Raw genomic sequence first — 19810 nt, 5'->3', positions numbered from 1 at the left:
GGCCATTTCCAGATTGTGTGAAGACAAATACAAAGACTTGTGTAGAGCTGCTATGAGAAGGTCTTTCAGCGCTGATAATTTCATTGGTATTCAGCGCTCCAATGCCATCCTCTCTTAAGGGAGAAGTGAGGGGTTGTAACATCATAAACCCCTCGTAACAAGGACTGGAGAAATATCACCTCTCCTGCTCAGAAACCAGCAAAGTTAGTATTTTCACCTTAAAGAAAGACATTGAATTCAAGAGACTCATGGACAAGCGAAGATTATGCTGTAGGAAAGAACGGGACCTCGTCAATGTAACACACTCTTCTGTCCTTTTTAATGTAAACAGAGTTACAAAAACCACTCCAAAGCGAAAAGCTCCCAATCCACGCACAAATATCTGCTTACTGTGTAGGCCGATAGCTGTGAACTATGTGAGGTTTTTTAATTAATAGTTTAAATTTTTAGACTTTAAAGACACTAACTATATAATTTTTCCTGTTTTTCTTGCCTCACTGTCCCATACTGCTGCATATTCCTTTAGAATCAGTGCAGTATTACCATTAAAACATGTGACTCCTAACAACTCATAAAGCCAAACTTAGGAACAGACTGTTGTAGCATCGTTAGGTTTTGAAGGGTTCTTCCTCCCTACTGTACCACTGAAGCTGCTAGTCATTATTGGCAATCAGTTTAAACCAAAAAGCTGCTGAATAACACTTGTCATCCACATTCTTTGCAGGCAGTACTTATTAGCATATTAGCATGTTTGGGATCATAAACAGAGAAAGTAGGTTATTTACTTCTATTGGGTCCGTGATGCATTTCTTGTTAACTATGATGGTGCTTCTGATTTTGTGATGATTTTCCTCTTTGTTACATACTTGTATTAAAGGATATTTTCATAATTCCAGCCAACATGGTGGTCCAGTAATTAACAAGCTGGCAGTGAACTAGAAGGTGTCCCAGAAGTCTCAGTGAAATTGCAAGCCTGAATATAGTGTGCTTGGATACTCCAGAACACTGTTGCAGAATTATAAATGCTACAGACTGGCAAAACGTCACTTGCAAGTTTAATCGAATTTCTTCTAAACTCATTTAGGTTTGTAAATTTTAAACATTAAGCTTTTAATATTAATGTTCTGTTTCAGCCCCTCTTGAGGATAGCAAACAATGGGCTGAAATAAAAAATTAAGAGCTTAAGGTCAGAATGGCCATCATCAAAAAATCTACAAACGTGCTTGCTTCGGCAGCACATATACTAAAATTGGAACGATACAGAGAAGATTAGCACGGCCCATGCACAAGGATGACATGCAAATTCGTGAAGCGTTCCATATTAAAAAAATAAAAATCTACAAACTATAAATGGAGAGGGTGTGGAGAAAAGGGAACCCTCTTGCACTGTTGGTGGGAATGTAAATTGATACAGCCACTATGGAGAACAGTATGGAGGTTCCTTAAAAAACTAAAAATAGAACTACCCTACGACCCAGCAATCCCGCTACTGGGCATATACCCTGAGAAAACCATAATTCAAAAAGTCATGTACCACAGTGTTCACTGCAGCTCTATTTACAATAGCCAGGACACAGAAGCAACCTAAGTGTCCACTGACAGATGATTGGATAAAGAAGATGTGGCACATATATACGATGGAATATTATTCTGCCATAAAAGAAACGAAATTGAGTTATTTGTAGTGAGGTCATACAGAGTGAAGTAAGTCAGAGAAAAACAAATACCGTGTGCTAACACATACATATGGAATCTAAAAAAGAAAAAAAGGTTGTGAAGAACCTAGGGGCAGGACAGGAATAAAGATGCAGACAGAGAGAATGGACTTGAGAACACGGGGAGGGGGAAGGGTAAGCTGGGACAGAGTGAGAGAGTGGCATGGACATATACACACTACCAAATGTAAAACAGATAGCTAGTGGGAAGCAGCCGCATAGCACAGGGAGATCAGCTGGGTGCTTTGTGACCACCTAGAGGGGTGGAATAGGGAGGGTGGGAGGGAGACACAAGAGGGAGGAGATATGGGGATATATGTATACGTACAGCTGATTCACTTTGTTACAAAGCAGAAACTAACACACCACTGTAAAGCAATATTATACTCCAATAAAGATGTTAAAAAAATGAGTTTAGAAGAAATTCAATTAAACTTTCAAATGATGTTTTGTTAAGTTGGTGGCATTTACACTTCTACAAGTTTCAAAGCTTAAAATTGCACTAAGACTTAAGGGGATACCTTGTATCTTCATAGACCTGCCCATCTCTTTCTAAAGTAGTCCTTTGCAAGGCTGGGCCGCTTACCTGCTTGATCACCTAAGTTTCTTTTTTCTAGATTTGGTAAAGGAATTATGAACAACAGTGTTAATTCACATGTAATAAATTGAAAGGAACTGGACCCTGATAGTAGTGATAGAGTAAGTGATACGAAACAGCTTTTCTATCCTATGTGTTAACCTGGCTGTAGGTGTCTCACTTCAAGTTCTGCTATTTAAGAGGAATCATGTAAAACCTTAGGAACCCTTACCTCAGGCTTTAAAAGGCAGGGAGGTCCAGTAATCAGTCTTTTAGGAGATGGGTAACGATGTCACCTAAACTTGAAATGTTAAAAAAAAAAAGTTAGTGTTCTCAAGTATGTGAAATCTTTCTCCTCCTACCTTCTCAAATGTAATCCTAGGAATTTTGCCTGTAAACAAAGCATTTCTGGGCCAGAAATACTTTCTCTCTTTGTAGCAAGGCTTCACATTATATTGAGTGCTGCAGGTTCCATCATTTTTAAAGGACAGAGACATAAATGATAAATTACGGTATATAAAATATTACAATCTACCACCTCAAAAAATATTGTTTATGGAGTTTGGAGCTTCAAATACTGATTGCAGTTTTATTTTGAAAAGAATGCTACAACTTATGTGGTTTTTCTTCCTCATGTTTATATTAAAAGAAAAGCTAATAAACTCTATTTTAATTAAAATATATGGCTACTGTGTTTGTAACACTTCTCACTAGTCACATAACAACTCTGTCTAACTCAAATGTTTTCAATCAGCTCTGATAGTCGGGCCTTAAAGCATTTTCAAACTAACCATAAGTTGTTTTGACCCTTGCCTTTAGTTAAGATGTCATTTATTTCTTCAGCTTACGCTCTTTTCAACCTGAAGATAATCTAACTTAAAATCACTGGCTACAGTGCTCGGTGGCATAATGCATTAGATGGCATTTTTTAATTGTTTGTTATGGTGCCAAGATGGAAATGCACATTGAAAGATAAAAGTAGGTAAATACACAGAGAAAGGAATTACAGGGATACTGTAGAATCAGAACTTGAGTTGTTTGAGGGCTTCAAGCAATTGAACAGGAAAGAAAATGGAAGAACAGGAAGCAGTAGAATTGTGGTTGCTGTTAAGAGGGTGACTTTTTTTTTTTTTTTTTTTTTTGGCGGTACGCGGGCCTCTCACTGTTGTGGCCTCTCCCGTTGCGGAGCACAGGCTGCGGATGCGCAGGCCCAGCGGCCATGGCTCACGGGCCCAGCCGCTCCGCGGCATGTAGGGATCCTCCCGGACTGGGGCACGAACCCGTGTCTCCTGCATCGGCAGGCGGACTCTCAACCACTGCGCCACCAGGGAAGCCCCTAAGAGGGTGACTTTTAAACAAGCCACGTAATTTGACTTTAACATGCTATTTCACTTACATTCAGTTGGAAACATACCAGATCTCTAAAGTTTCTTTTAGACCCTAGCCACTGCACTTGAGCAATATTCCATCAGTCCTGATAGTATTGCCATGTTTTCATCCACCTTAATTACCTTCCTAAGGTCAGACCTTTAACTTTGTTCTTGTTAAGTTGCTGACTAGGAGAAATGATCTTATTTAGTACAGAAGGGAAAAAAATCTATCACAAGTCACTGTTTATATCAATAGTTTGCACCGCGTAATAATATGCCAATTACTAAGCAGAAATGCTGACATATCTCGAGTGGTCGAAGGTTTAAAACAAAAAAAATTGGGGTAGGAACATTGGACATGACTGTAGCTTCAAGAACAAGTTGGTAGAATAAGGAGAATCACTAAAAATTGCTTTTTCCCTTCAGCTTTAATTCTAGAGGCAATACAGCCATTTTAATAAATGGGAAATTGAGGCAAATTAAGGTAAAAATTTAAACATCACTGAAAGTAGGTTCTCCAACAAATATGGGGCATGGAAACTAGTTACTAATAGGGTGGCAACTATGGCATTTTTTTCCAGGATTTTATACCTAGGAAGGGTTTGTTCCCTAAAGTAGTAAGACTATAAAAGAATATGACTACCTGAACTCAAATTTTATTTTTTCGCTTTTTAAAAAAAAATTTTTTCTCTAGTGGAATACTGACACGTGCAATTTTAACTCTGGTATATCGTGAACTGAACTTTTTTCTTTACAAGGAAAAGACAGAGGTTTGAAATGTATGTTTGAACCAAATTAAATTGCCGTTTTTGTATGTTAAATTCATATGGTTGACCCTAAGACAACTTCTTAGGGCCCAGTGTTTCTGGTTAAGAGAAATTTTTTCCACCCTGTATCAGATCCCATCATGACCCTATTCTTTGACATTTACTCCTAATGTACCCTGTATGCCCGTTATTGAAATTCAACAGCACTAAATCCTAGTTTTACAACAGGTCAAGTTTCATTTCTTAGTTTTCCCATTCTATAAAATATACCATTCCTTGATTTTTGAAAAATGCTGAAGCCAGTATTTACTGGAAAACAATTCACTCTGTATTCAGGTTATGCAGTGTTTTCGAAAATGTTTACCTATAGCGTGTAGGTTAGCTAAAATCTTTCATCACCCAAGCCTTCTCTCCAACCACATGTAAAATGACTACGACTGTTCCCTCACCCAGAAGCCGCATTCTTGAGTATAGAGCTATTTGGTAAAGCACTGGACAGCTGGTAGGGGCTCTCCCAGAGGTAAGTGCTAATTTCTATGCAGAATCTGTAGATTACACCCAGCATCTATCAATCAAGTTAAGGATTAGATCACCTAAAATCTTAACTGTTAGCCACTTACCAACCTGGTCAGCCTGACACCTTGCCAGCAAGAATACAAAAGATCTAGGAGCCCTTCAGAGACACCTGGTCCCTTGTACACAGGTGCAACCTGTTTGGCTTCTGAGGCAATTTCCACTAGTCCATTTTAAATGGGTTTGGCAGATGAGATAACATGCACTTCCTGTGAAACAAATGTTATGAATACCAGTTTATGGTTTAGGGTCTCTAACATGCAGAAAAAACCAGGAAAGTGAAGTAGTACAGAAATTAGAAATCCAGAGTCAAATGGAAAGAGGTTAATGTTCTTTAAAAAAAAAAAAAGGAACAGGTTAGGTGATGACTAACTGCTGTGAGGGCAGCTAAGTAATTTGAATGTGATTAGAGACAGCCTCAGAACGCAAGGTCCTCAAGAATATGTCGACCTCTACTTCAAGACCTCAAATTACTCTGCTAGCTTTTTCTTACAACATCTATTCCTTCATCTTACCATTCTCAATTCTACTGACCTTTACATCTAGCTCCTCAGATGGTGGCCCTTTATCTCCTCACTGGGGGAACCGACTCTTCCAAACACAGGGCGTCAGTGTTTCGTCCACCTCCCGCTGCACTCTCAGCAAGGTCATCTCAGCTTCACCCTTTGACTTTCTGCTCGTGTCCAATGTGGCAGTGCTTGATGTTGGTTACTACTATGACCCATTTCTAAAACATTATCACCAGGTTCCAGGAAATACAGGATTTATATGTCTCACAGGCTAACTGGCCCCTGGTAATCCCCTTTAATCAACTACTTGAGCCCTCCTGTGTTCCCACAAAGTAGTTGTTCCCAATTTGCTGCCCTCACTCCCCTGATCTGCCCACAACCCTAGATGTATCTCCTCAGGCTAGGCAGCAACCCCACCTTCCGAACTCCAAAACTCATTTCATCTGGCATTAGGAATAGATGCCTCACTTCTTAAGGTAACCCCTCTCATCTAAGGGAGAGGATTCCATCCCGACTCTTCAAGTCAAATTTCTATATCCAACCCCACCACCACCAGGATGGTGGTGAGGATGGGGCAATTTGACCTTCCTCCGCCCTTGACATGTCCTAGTGTTTCTCAAGATGTGGTCTCCAGACCACACCTGCCTCTCATGGGCTGAAAGTCCCTGTAAGAAATGAAGCTTCTCTAAATGCAATGTGGAATCCTAGAACAGATAAAGAACATCAGTGGAAAATCTGGTGAAATCCAAATGAAGTCTGGAGTTAACAGTAGTGCGTTAATGTTGACTTCTTAGTTTAACAAATGTGCTATGATAATATGTTAATATTAGGGCAAAATGGATATATCTTTGCAACTTTTCTGTAAGCCTAAAATAATTCTAAAAGTTTACTAAAACAGAACAAAAAGACCTAATTCTTGGATCCCAAATTAATCTCAATTCCTGGAGCTGAAGCCTGGGAATCTACATTTCTAATAGGAACCCCAAATGATTCTTATGCAGACACAAATTTGAAACCTCATCTTTCAATTCCCTTTCCATTCCACGCCTGAATGGCTGCTTCCTCCTTGTTTTACTTACCTTAACCTGATTTAATCTTTTAGATCCTCTCAACCCTAAAATATAAGTACTATCATTATCCCCCTTTCACAGATGAGAAAGTACTAAGATGAAGTACACAAATGAAGTACTAAGAGCTTAAGTAATTTGTTCAGGATCAACAGCCCATGAATGATGGAGCTGGGAGTTGAATCCCTAATCAGTCTAGCTCCCAAGTCTATGCACAGAACCATTCTACTTCCGCTCATTCTGTTGCACGTAAGAGCTCTGTAACTAAATCACTAAAAGAAGCATTATTACCTATTTCTCCAACTTCCTAGGTCAAACAGTGCCCCCCTTTCCCACTGGGGGGAATGAACAATGAGAAAGCATTGGGAAGATGTGCCAACTAGAGACCTGTACGGGTAAGGCACAGTGGCTCTTGCACCAGGATGCAGCTCAACTGCTGTATTTTCTGTTCTCCCAAATGCCCTAACATGTACCAATCTCATAGTACTCACTTGGATGCTGAATTAATTATCTCAGGTTTACTAAGCATCTGTCCAGATTGTCAGGGAAGTGCCGACTCTAAATCAATTTACAGTTGGCCCTCCGTATCCACAGGTTCTGCATCAGTGGATTCAACCAACCATGGATTGAAAATATTTAGGGAAAAAATTTTCAGAAAGTTACAGAAAGCAAAACTTGAATTGGCCGCACACCACCAACCATTTGCATTATATTTACAACTACTTAGGATTTGTATTTGGTATGATAAGTAATCTAGACATGACTTAAAGTATAAAGGAGGGTGCGGGGGAAGATGGGAGGGTTGTGTGTAGGTTATATGCAAATACTGCACCGTTTTATGTAAGGGACTTGAGCATCCATGGATTTCGGTATGGGGCGGCACGGGGGGAGGGAGACTACTGGAACCAATTACCCACAAATACAGAGGGAGAACCATATATCCTCTTATCTTATCTGGGTTCCCTGACTTGTATTTAGACCTTAATACAAAGTTGTGGATCTAACTGCTGAATGATAAAGTTTTGGGGGTTTCTGACTGCAAACCAGACACACACAAGAGCAGCACTTCTATCCAAATTGCTTCAGTACAGAGTATAGATGGAGGGTTGATAAAATAGAACACAATCTCAGGCAATGTCTCTGTTCTTACGTGTATTTTCCTTCATTTCTTCAAGTGCATCATGAAACAATCACAGGATCAGCAGGAGAAACCTATGAAGTATATTCAGGTAAAACATGTTTTCATTAGTTCTCCTTCTGGTGATTGGAATTTCCTTGATTTTATTATCAATAAAAACATTGCCACTTATATTCAAAGTACATCTGAGAAATCTGATCATGAAATTAGAATGCACATACCTCCTTCAGATACTCTTAGAAAACAGTGTCTCTCCATAAAAGCATGAGAAAAATACTTGTACAGCATCTTATTTGCTTTACCATTGCTTTAATGCACTTTAAAATTTATCTACATGAATTGGGAACAAAGAAACAAAAATAGACATTTCTTTGTTTTTCATAAATAACTACTCTCCATATTTGATAAAAATCTCAAAGCATTAGTTTAACTTCCCACAAATATAATACATACAATTTTTTTTTCTGAAATAATAAGGTCAGCAAATTAAGTATCTTGACACTAATATAACCACATACAACTGCTTTTCTACTGACTTCCAGGAACAAAACAAAAACAGAAAACTTCTTATCAAGATGCTCTGGGTTTCCTTTTGCTAGTGTTAGGGACCCTGGAATTATAATCACCTGCCAGTAATAATTTTATAGATTCTAGTTGATTGTCTACAAATAAAATATCGCTGGCTCTGCTTTGAGTTTTGGATTTGACATGACACTGACAATACCGCATGGGACAGGCACTACACATACACGGAAATCAGAAAAAGTATTGAATGCCCTGGACTCGAACTACTGACTCAGTATGTGCCTCATTTGGCTCAGTAATAAATTCACCTGCACCAAACCCGTATCAAAAGTCACTAAATCTCTCATATATATAATATATATTATTTATATACACACCCACAACACATACATACTATACATACAGTTTGTAACAACATGAAGTAATATCGTCTTCAAATGATGTACCACAGACTGAAATAAATCCTGTAATTGTCATCAAGCTGCTAGAAGCTTTTGAGAGTTCTGAGCCAGGTTACTTACTTTCATCCTGCCTACCCTTCATTCACCCTGCTTTAATGTCTTGGTAGCTTTTGCTTTCAAAACCACCCTCCTCAACCTAGGTGTATTTCTTTCCCAGGATCACTTGATTGGACTTTGGAGGCAAGAAAGGGCATGCAGGGGGAGCAGGAAATCCTCAGCCACTGTACCTCACACCTGCCTAGATTTGTGATGTTCTCTATCCTGTTGGCCACATTCGGTGTTAGAAAGCAGTTATTCAAAGCTTTGTCCCTCCTACCCCCCTTGGTCTTTCTGTAGAGCACAAAAGTGAAAGAAGCCTCTTTAGCAGGGGTAGCAGTTCATTAAAATATACAACTACATTTCCTAGCTCTGGGGTTCCCATTCTGTACTTGAGACTGCAGGTCACAGATGCTGTTATTAAGGTGCGGTGTGGGATCCATGAGGTTTTCTCCTGGCAGCCGGTGTCAGGATTAGTGCAGCCCTAGCCCAGGAGGAAACGGCCTAATGAATACCAACTTGGAAACAGTGCTGTCAGCACATTATTTAAGCTTGTACATTGCTCACAATTACACACAACACACACACAGGCTTACTACTGGAAATGACTACGAGAAAACATGACAAAGGTTTGCAAGGATAAACCAATAAGGCACCGAGAAGACTTATTTTCAGCCAATTTAGACAACTTCAAAGTGTGAGGTTAAGAATATAAATTAGAACGACTTCCTAAGTCTTGTCAACTGATTTACTGAGAAGTCACATATTAGTTCCTTCTAAATCTTTACCCCCTAAAATCTATGACGGGAGACGCTGCTTACAATTGAACCATGAAAGGGACAGCCCAAAAGCTGTACCTGTGAAACTAAACTGGGCCTTAAATCCTTCCTAAAATCACAGAGCTGGCTGTGAAGAAGTTGCTAAACCAACCCACAACCTTTCATTTTGTAATTGTTTTCATGAGTACGGATTGTTTGCCTAATAAAAATAAAAATCAGAAGAAAACAGCATATGAGATGGAAATAGGGGGCGACCATAAATAGATGGGCTTCTCTGCCCTGGGTAGCAGGAGGGGTGGCTGAGGTAAAACTTGAGGGAAGCAGGTGGGCTTCATCTTTGAGGTAAGGGAGGGGGAGGGCAGCGGTGAAAACAGAGGCTGAAAACAGAGGCAGCTCTGAGAGTTGGCCTGGACCTAGATCTCCAAATGCATGACCTGTATTGCCTCTCCTTGGCTTGGTATCCTGTGTCTTAACTGTCTTTTTTTTTTTTAAGTAAATTGGTTGTTCTTTTTAGGTTTGGTATGTTGCCAAAATGAAAAATAGTTGTTTTAAAAGGAAGAATTAAATCACTTCAACCACATCATCCCACAACTTTTAGATACATTCTGCCTCATCTTTACACTCCTCCACAAAAAAAAAAAGGAAGAGGAAAAACCCAAATTAGTCACAATGACCTAAAGCAGCAGAATAATCTATGTACTTTCTGGGAAGACATGTTAACTGAGGGAAGAGGTCAAGGTGATCAGAAAAGTTCCTCATTTGAAAAACAAGAGAGGAACTGGCCCTCAGGCAGGGGATCTATTTCAAGGTTCTAAGAAGCTTCTTCTGAACAAGTAGAGGAATTAGACGTGCAAAAAGTTCTGTAGCTCTGTGTACAAGGTTTTGTCGAATATACTGACATTTTGATTCAGAGGATGAGTGTGTAAGAGCAGTGCATTTTTATAAACGTGAATAGCTTTTGAAAGTCCATGAAAACTATAACACCAGGCTTCTTTCCACCAGCAAAGTGCTTAAATCCACTATGGAAAGTATACACTTGTTTACTTAATATCCATAATGTAAAAACTGGCCTGGGCTTAAATCTGACTTTTCCAACTTTGGTATAAATGAAGCGCAAACCCCTACACTTGTTTCTCTAGGGAGACATTCCCAAATTTTAATTGTTTTTGCCATTTTAGCTTCTTAAATTTAGTTCCCACTCAGTCCTGGTCACTGGTATTCTGCTGGCCAATGCACTGTCACCCCCTTCCCCAGTAATGGCCTCACACTCTTCTTGAATGAACGGTTAAATAGATTAGGAAAGCAAACAGGATTTTTAACAGTAAAGTATGTGTGCGTGGTGTGTGTACATGTGTATTCATCAATACATAGGCTTTCATATATAAGTGAGGGAATGGTTCAACAGATTAGAAAAGCAAACAGAATTCTCTAACAGTAAAGTGTGTGCTCATCACTATATAGGCTTTCTCAGAAGAGGAGGAAGAGAAAAATATATTGAGGCGAGGGGGGCGGGGGGAACAGCTTTCCTTTTGCTACACTGATCCATGTTTTTAAAAGCTTATGCAAGGGTGTTATGGGTTTCATTTGTTTCCAGAGGCCGCAGAGAGCAGTGTCTCGATGCTTTTGGAATATCTGGCTGTAATCTAGTCCAAAGTCCAGGGACACTTATTTTCCCTCATCGCTGCCAGTGTTTGTTCACAGGTAGCCAGCCTCCCTCCCTCCCCCCCCCCCCCCCCCCCCCGTTCAAGCACCTCATTCAAGGGTGGGTGTGGTTTCTAATCACAGCCCTCCAGGAGAGGAGGAATAAGAAAAGCAAAAAGACTGTTTAACATGATAAAGGAGGTGGGATTGGGGGGGGGGGGGTGGAGCAGATAAGACAGGTGTTGGAAATTTACTTAATTACAGGAGTTATATCCATTTTAGTCCTTAAATGTAAAAAGGAACCCCCTTCAGCACTATCACTAAGTCCTTCCAGAAGAAGGAAGTGGGTTTATTTTTACCAAAGTTTTAACACAAGTTTTAAAAAGTGGCATCACCAAAGCCTATTAAGAACCACTCACTATAGATGTTAAAAAAAAAAAAAAGAACCACCCACTCCTCGGGCACAAAGCTGCCATCTTAACAGTCTAGAATTCAAGTTCAACCAATCACCATCCCTTAGGTTCACATTCTTCCAAATATTTATTCCGGACACTGCAATGCTACCTCTAACTTATTCAAGCAAAGCTGGCACTGTTAAGAACGAGAATGATTACAAGTACTATAGAAAAGAAACCGAAGCTTGCTAAACGAAGCTAGGACGGACACATTAGAATCTCTAAACATTGCCTAACCTTGTCACTTTCCGGAGGCCCTAACCACATTATGCTACCCCCCTCCTTGGTATGACTTAGGGTGTCCCCTAACTTAGGAACTATAAACAGGGACAAGCAGCTCACCTTAAAGCATCTTGGACACTTTAAGCAGTGGAAGGAGAAACAACCTGGAAAAGCACACGGAACAACTTCCCAGTCACAGCAACTTTCACTGTTCACATTATTTTTAAAGACAGAAGTATAGGAAATATATTTTCCCAATTTAGACCACCCAGTTCAAAGAAACCTGAACCAAGTGGAACTTCATTATAATGCCAACTTTAGGATTGTAAAGCCCCCAAAGCAAAGGTAAATTTTGTTGCCAAAATGCAACAAAGTTAAAAATTAAGAAAACTATATATAAATTAAAAACAGGGTTCCTCTTGAAAAGGCAGTAAGATAGAACAGACGTGAGCTGAACCCCTTTGAGAAGTCCTGGGACAGGTACTCCCCTTGAAACGGTCCCTCTCCCCTCTCTCCAAGTTGCCCCGGGAGGGGGCATCAGCACCAAGAAGGTAAACGGAAGTGACCTTGGCAAAGCTACCAAACAAAACAACCTCCCTCCCTCAACTCCCGGCCCCGGTCCCGGTCCCTCGGCCTCGGCCTCCTCCTACACGTGCGACAGGGACACCTGCTTGTGATAGGCGGCGGCGGCGGCGGGGCCCGGCGGCGCGGTCCTGCCCGTGAGCGCTGCGCTCGCCTCGGCGTAGTCCCCCGCGGCCGTGGCGCCGCCGCTCTTGTGGCCCCGCCGCGGGCGGCAGCAGCAGCGGCTGGTGAAGCGCCGCCACGACTCCACAGTCTTGCCGGACCAAATCCAAACGCCCGACGTGATGCCCACCACAAGGCACATGAAGTACTTGAGCATGAGCACCCAGTACTCGGGCTTGGCGCGCGGCTGGCCAGAGTCCGGGCCGGGGCACGCGCAGGTGAGCGCAGCCTCCCAGCTCTCGCGATAGTGCTGTTCGTACAGGTAGCATGCTACCACGATGCTGGCTGGCACAGTGTAGAGCAGCGTGAAGATGCCGATGCGGATCATGAGCTTCTCCAGCTTGTCCGTCTTGGTGCCGCCCTGCTTGATGACGCTGCGGATGCGGAAGAGCGACACGAAGCCCGCCAGGAGGAAGAGCGTGCCCACCAGCAGGTAGAGCACCAGCGGGCCCAGCACGAAGCCGCGCAGCGAGTTCAGGTTCTGGTTCCCCACGTAGCAGATGCCGGCTACCGGGTCCCCGTCCACAGAGCTCAGTGCCAGCGCAGTGATGGACTTGACACTGGGGATGAGCCACGCGGCCAGGTGGAAGTACTGCGCATAGCCCGCAATGGCCTCGTTGCCCCACTTCATGCCAGCCGCCAAGAACCAGGTGAGCGACAGGATGACCCACCAGATGGAACTGGCCATGCCAAAGAAGTAGACCAGCAGGAAGACGACAGTGCACAGCGCAGGGCCCGTTGTCTCGTAGTGGATGTGGCTGTGCTCGCGGCTGCAGGCGACGCTGGCATGGCCCACGACCAGGCGCACCAGGAAGCCCAGAGACACGCACAGGTAGCAGGCTGACAGGAAGATGATGGGGCGCTCAGGGTAGCGGAAGCGTTCCATGTCTATTAAGAAGGTGGCCACCGTGGTGGAGGTGGAGATGAAGCACAGTACAGACCACAGGCCGATCCAGAAGGTGGCGAACGTGCGCTCGTCGGGGCTGAAGGACGGCTGGTAGCAGGGCACCGCGCAGTTGGGTACCTGGCCCGTCCTCACCTTGTTGTAAAGCGGGTGCGACTCCTTGAGAATGGGCACGAAGGGCTCGCGGCACTTGCACACCGACGGGCCCCCGGTGGCGCAGTCGCTCCCCGAGGCCGGCGACCCCGGCAGGCCTGAGTGGGTGGGCTTGGCCGGGAAGGGCCTGGGGGGCGCCGTGGTGGCCTCGCTGCGGTTGTAATCCATGCACAGGACCTCGGCGTCGCGGCCCAGCACCGGGAGGCGGTCGCAGCTCATGCGTTCCGGCCAGGCAAAGCCATACTGGCGCATGAGCGGCGAGCAGCCGGCCTTGGCGCGCTCGCACACCGAGCGGCAGGGCGGCAGCGGCTTGTGGTAGTCGGGCAGGCAGATGGGCGTGTACATGGAGCACAGGAAGAAACGCAGGTCCGGCGAGCAGTGGATCTCCACCAGCGGCCAGAACTGGTGCACCTCCAGACCCGCCTCGTCCTGCGTGTCGTGGTTGAACTGGTTGGGCATGTGCGTCAGGTTGTAGCCGATGCCGCGGCACATGGGCACTGTGATTTCCTGGCACACTGGGGCCTTGGAGGCGGCCGCCGCCCGGCCCGCCAGCTGCGCTAGGAGCAGCAGCAGCAGCGAAGGCGGCGCGGACGGGTCTGGCCGAGCCATAGCCCCCTCCCTCCCCTCGTCTCCCGCAGCCAGCGCGGGGCCAGCTCAGGCAGGGGAAACCGGGATCCGGGCTTCCCTCTCCGCCGACTTGTGTGGCGCCGGGACTGGCAACCTGTTGGTTTCTTTTTCTTTTAAAGAAATCCGTCCAAAGATAAACTGTTTCGGGAGGGCGCTGCCTCCGCAGGGAGCGCTCAGCTCTTCGCTGGAGAAGGCTGGGGAGGGACGGTTAGGGCTCCGATTCCAAGGAAAGTACTCTTTAAAAAAGAAGGTGGAGGAGAAGAAAAATTGCAACCACTCCCAAACAGAGAGGCGTCAACGGCGCAATCCCCGCAAGCGGTCTCCAAAACTCTAAGTTAACCTCTCTCCCTCCCCTCCCCTCCCACCTCCTGGAACCAAACTACAGACTCCCCGCCCCTCACCCCGCCTCCCTTCTCGCAGGGCCTGCCAGCCTGCACCCCAAGGTCAGAGCGCTCAGCCCCCGGGAAAAGGGCAGAGGGCCGGGAAAAGAACGGGGAGAAGGGGAAGGCGCGGGCTCTCACCTCTGAGGAAGCCGAGAGAAGCAGATAGTCCGTAGCCAGCCTGGGCCCTCCGTCTCTGGGACACTTCGCTCAGAAACGCGACTCAGAGACAGGCTGGCATCGGGAAAGTTTGGCGATAGGCTGGGTACCCGAGGAGGCAGCACATGGCAGCAGGTGGGGGCGTCTCAGAGAGGGGGTCGCCCCCTGAACGAGGTCGCCGCAGACCGGTCATTCGCCCTCACCTCCTGCGGGCCCCCCCGCATGATCCGGGCGGAGCAGGACGAGGGGCAGGCCGTGCGTTCCACCAGGGTCCGGGAGCCGGACGAAGGGCGAGCGCGCCTGGCAGCACCTGGGCAAGAGGAAGGCGGTGTGCGGCGACCGGGGGATCCCGCCGCCTCACAGCACGGCGAGCAGCCAGCGCTGGCCCCGCCGGGACTGCATGGTGCGCGCCCGCCGCCGCGTCCCGCCCGCCGCTCTCCTCCTCCCCTGCAGGGGGATCCGCGCTCCAGCGGACTCCTGGAGGCGGTGGCGGTTCTCCCGGGACGCGCCGGGCTCCGCTCCTCCCCCGCGCTCTAGCACCCTTTGGCCCACCTCCGGCGGGTATTGAACTGCGCGCGGCGGCGGCGGCGGCGGCGGCGCTGGCCGCAGCGGAGTCACTGCCTTGAGCTGACTGGCCTCTCCCGCCCAGCCCGGGTCACCTGCTTCTAATGCCCGCCGGGAGGCTCCGCCCCGGCCCCGCCCCTTCGCGCTGGGGCTCGGTTGGTGGGCCGCCCCGCCACGCTCTCCGCGCGTCCCCGCCCACTGCCCCGCGGGCTCGGCCTCTCTCCAGGCGCCCTCCGGCCCCGCCTGGAGCTGGCAGCCGAGGAGCGTGGGCCAATCGCCGGCCGGGAAGCTATGGGGGGCGGGGCTAATGCTAATCACGCCTTCTTGAGACCCGGAGCGGGAAACCCTAGCTAGAAGTCCCTCCTGAGTTCTCTGCTGGCTCCCACTGGTGCGGGGCTCAGTTTCCCGTAATGTTCTCGCTTATGAACCCTAGCTTCCAGGACACCTACCAGGTCTCCTATCTTGAAGGTAAGCATCCTTAGAGTCCAGCGCTTGTTTAAAAGAACTGCTCAAAGAATCATTCTTAACCGTGGGACCTGTCTCCTCTCTGCGCTGCCCTCACCAGGTGAGCTCAAATTGAGAGAAGTACAAATGCTTACTGAGCCCCTACTGTGTGTCAGACAGCGCGTTAATCGTTCTTATCTTAATACAGGATGTCTCAGAACCTTACGACAATTCTATGAGGCAGGCACTCCTTATAGGTGAAGAAACAAGAGTTTAGAAGCATACCAAGGCAACCGAGCTAATGATAGTTCCCCCAAGAAAGCCACAACCTAGATAATCTTGTTCAGCGCGGTATTCCGAGCGCCTAACACAGAGTAGGCTCTCAAATGGCAAACCTGGGATTCGAACCGAGATAGTTGGGACGCGACATCCACAATTTTTACCACCTCCTCCCCCGTCCCCCCATATGCGACCGGTTATCTCCCAGGCTTTAACCTTTACTTTTGCATTTCGTAACAAAATCTTACTGTTGCGACAAGAAAGTGATTTTCTTTCCGTCTTTGGAAGACTCCAGACGTGTTAGTCCTTTATCAGTTTATCGGGTTAAAAATCCAGGCAGTTCGAAGTCGCCCGCAGAGAAAAGTAACTTTAGCTCCGGGCTCTGTGATGGGCAGGGGCTGCACCCCCACCCCGGGGCTACCCGCTGCTGAGCCGCGCACCCGCGCGCCGCCGGGGATCCGGGGCGCACGGAGCAGCGGGTAGCCCGCGCGAAGACCTGCTGGGCGCCTCGACCACTGGGACGCACTGTGGCGCTCTCCAGATGGCTTATTATGCTGCAAGTTTTAAATGTCCTGAAAATGCCTCTTTTCTACGTGTTCTAATTAGGTTGGAAGACTGAGGTGTTTAGCATTCTTGAGATTTCATTCACACGCTTACAAAGAGGGTTTGAATTGTTTCCCGCTCCCCCCACCCCTTCCTTCTACTGGGAAGAAGGCAGAAAAAAGGCAGGAGGGCCTGAGTTCTTGAGGGACTCAGGACTGCACTTTAGGGCTGAGTCGTTCTTGTGTCCTGGATCCCACTTATACAGACGGGGAGACAAAATTGCAGAATAGCCCTCTTCCTCCTGCTTATCAGCAAGACTTTGTGAAAAATAATGAGGAATATGTGTATTAATCCCAGCCGCAAAATTCAAAGAAATAAATATAAATCGCTTCACAAACATCAAAACTGTTAATAAATATGTTTAAAATGTACTTTACCTCTTTCATTCCCTGGGATTCTACAGGTGCTCATATTTTTTTTGTTTCTTTGGAACTACTTGGCACTCAGTGTCGGCAAACATCCCAGGGTTGAAAGTAGTGGGAGTTGAAAAGCTATGGAATAGCAATCAAAAAGAAAGGGAAACCCTCAGTGGAAAGTATGCACAGATTGTGAACATGCCAAGAGAGGCTGCCTCATTCTGTGGCCTGTATGCAACATGTGTATTATTGGGGATGGACAAGTGTTGGCTAATAATAAAAATTATTTGAAGTTGGAGAATGTTAATCACTCATGCTGGAATTTAGCCAGAATACACGTGTTATTTCACTTGGTTCTGACTCAAAGGATGTTATCTCCTAGTCTGTAAACCTCTCCCTTCTTAATCACAGGGAGATGTTATTTTTGCTTGGAGATCTCTAATAATAGTAGTAATAATAGCAGGAAAACTTGGCCAGAAGAAACGTATTTTGCATTGTATAGCTTTTTGTATCATTTGAATTTTTGCTTTTCTACATATAGTGTTTCACTTTAAAGGCAGTTTAAAATATGCTGTTTAACATGTATTAGGCAGGGTGCTACATAATTCATTTCAGTTAGCTCATTTGATCCTCACATCAGATGGAACTGGCATCATAATGGCTTCCTTGAAGTTACATATTTAGTCCATGGAAAGGACAGAAATCACAATTTTCTTCTGAGTCATAGTTATTGTTTAACAAACTGGAAAACACTGAATTATTTTTAAAGATGCAATTTTTAAGCAACTAGAACATTGCCAGGCATTCTTAGCTATTAATTCACTCATCTATCCTTCCATCTATCCATCCATCCATCCATCCATCCATCCATCCAAAAACACCAAATTTCTGACTTGAAGACACTACTGCTGTATTAAACATGTTGCTACAAGGTGGAATTCATGAGGTTCAACTTAAATTGTTGTCCAAGGCGTACTTATTAATTGATGAAAATACAGAGGATCATGCTAAACATTCCACCTAGTAAGACTGTGACATTTCGAAAGTTTTGAAGTATTGGTTTTGGATTTTGTAATCAGAGAATAGTTATTGCATTTCTAATCTTAGTAGACGTGTATTTATTATACATGTATAGTCTGTTGAGACACTTGAGAGTTCAATGCTATAGGAATGACTGGACAGGTAGCCTCTGTATACTCTTCAATATCTTGATAATTAAGCCTGGAACAGTATGCTGCCCATAGATGCCTTTGGTAAATATTTGTGAAATAAATGGATGAATAAATGGCAACTGAGATTAACTCTTTAAACTTTAGCAAGTGGCATTGAATCCTTGGATAAAGCTTACCTTATGAGCTATATATATATCTCTGAGGTTGACCATACCCTGTTAAATGCAGCGTGAGTCCAAACCTTGGCTCTTCCTTTACTAGCTGCCACTTTGGACAAGTCACACAACAGCTCCAGGTCCTCTTTCCTCATCTGTAAAGTGGAGTTACCCCTCATAGAGTTGTAGTGAGGGGTAAATGAATTTATATGGTAAAGAGCTTAAAACCATGTCTAGCACCTTGTAACTATTTAAGTCTGTTATTAGTTTCTCCTGGGTTCATGCTATTTTTCTGTTTTCCCACTCTATTTTCTTTTGTGTATCACTTTAATAATGGGAAAAAAGTTACATTTTTTAGATGTACAGGCATACCTCAGAGATATTGTGGGTTGGCTTCCAGACCACTGCAATAAAGGAAATATCACAATAAAGTGAGTCACATGGATTTTTTGGTTTTCCAGTAATGTCTATAAAACTTATGTTTACACTATTCTTCAGTCTATTAAGTGTGCAATAACATTCTGTCTAAAAAAAAGTACATATTTAATTTTAAAATACTTTATTTCTAAAAAATGCTAACCATCATCTGACAACTCAGGGTTGTCACAAACCTTCCATTTGTGAAAAAGCAAATTCTGCAAAGCGCAATCAAATGAGGTATCCCTGTCCTTTATGTCTGAGCACACTCCCAGCTGTCACCAGCTCTCTCTAGCATCTAGATATTAGCTAGATTTTATGCCAAAGCAGGGATCATTTCACTTGCCCTGGATCAAAGTGCGTACACCTGACATCAGCCCCAGCCTGCAAGTGTGCGAGTGTGCACAGGGCTGGCACAGGACAGACACTCACAAGCCAACTTGAAATCCCTCACAGGTATTTCCAGACTAGCTTTTTCCATGTCCTAGAGCATTCCTGATAACTCCTCATCAGATCAGACACCTCTAGATGAGAAACCCAGACACTAATCAGAGGATTACCATGATGAGTCATTTATCCAGGTTCATAATAAGAATGCCTTGTTCACATTATAAGTGGAATCATTCAACTATAATCTTTAGTCCTCTCCCCTTCTCCACTGTGGTGGAGATTATAGAAAAGTAAGAGCTTCTTTCTTCTTTCCCAGAGGCGATGGAAGTACTAATCTTTCCCACTCTCAACAATGGCTCTCAGCTGCACATTACAATCACCTGGGGAGCCTTAAGATATACTGATGCTTGGGCCCTACTGAATCAGAATCTCTGGTTGAGGGACCCAGACATTGTTTCTTGGTTTCATTTTATTTGTTTATTTTTGTTGCCTTTTTGTTTTTAACTCTCCAGGTGATCCTGATTTTCAGCTAGGGTCGAGAGCCACTGACATAGATGGTTTTGTTATTTCCTCAGCACAGCCCCAAACTTGGGCCTAGCTGGATCTTCTGCAGAAAAGGGTTAATCAC

General features: G+C 44.9%; 2 protein-coding genes and 1 non-coding gene across 6 annotated transcripts in view; 2 read left to right on the top strand and 1 right to left on the bottom strand.

Moving 5' to 3' along the window:
• The window catches only part of CCNYL1 (cyclin Y like 1), a 44186-nt gene extending 33751 nt beyond the window's left edge, over positions 1-10435 (top strand). For 2 of the 4 annotated variants that reach the window (XM_004315692.4, XM_004315691.4), the window contains one exon: positions 2-2971. In XM_004315692.4, coding sequence (XP_004315740.1) covers positions 2-118 — 117 coding nt within the window. In that variant the 3' untranslated portion in view covers positions 119-2971. Of the gene's footprint in view, position 1; positions 2972-7753; positions 7808-8859 lie in introns of those variants that run through there. The other 2 variants (XM_019939040.3, XM_019939038.3) reach the window with 2 other exon arrangements.
• Positions 1220-1326, top strand: LOC117313100 (U6 spliceosomal RNA). Its single transcript, XR_004527563.1, has one exon. It is a non-coding gene; the product is annotated as a U6 spliceosomal RNA (small nuclear RNA).
• Positions 10436-11256: 821 nt separating the features above from the next.
• FZD5 (frizzled class receptor 5) lies at positions 11257-15428 on the bottom strand. The gene is made up of 2 exons (XM_019939037.3): positions 14785-15428; positions 11257-14499 (listed from the first exon to the last, which is right to left on the bottom strand). The coding sequence occupies exon 2, from the start codon at positions 14243-14245 to the stop codon at positions 12482-12484; it is 1764 nt and encodes a 587-aa protein (XP_019794596.1). The 5' UTR covers positions 14246-14499; positions 14785-15428; the 3' UTR covers positions 11257-12481.
• Between the last annotated feature and the right edge of the window lie 4382 nt (positions 15429-19810).

This window comes from Tursiops truncatus, chromosome 7, assembly GCF_011762595.2.
Source record: "Tursiops truncatus isolate mTurTru1 chromosome 7, mTurTru1.mat.Y, whole genome shotgun sequence".
Classification (NCBI taxonomy): domain Eukaryota; kingdom Metazoa; phylum Chordata; class Mammalia; order Artiodactyla; family Delphinidae; genus Tursiops; species Tursiops truncatus.
The sequence above is the reverse complement of the archived record's forward strand: the minus strand, read 5'-3'. Positions and strand labels throughout refer to the sequence as shown.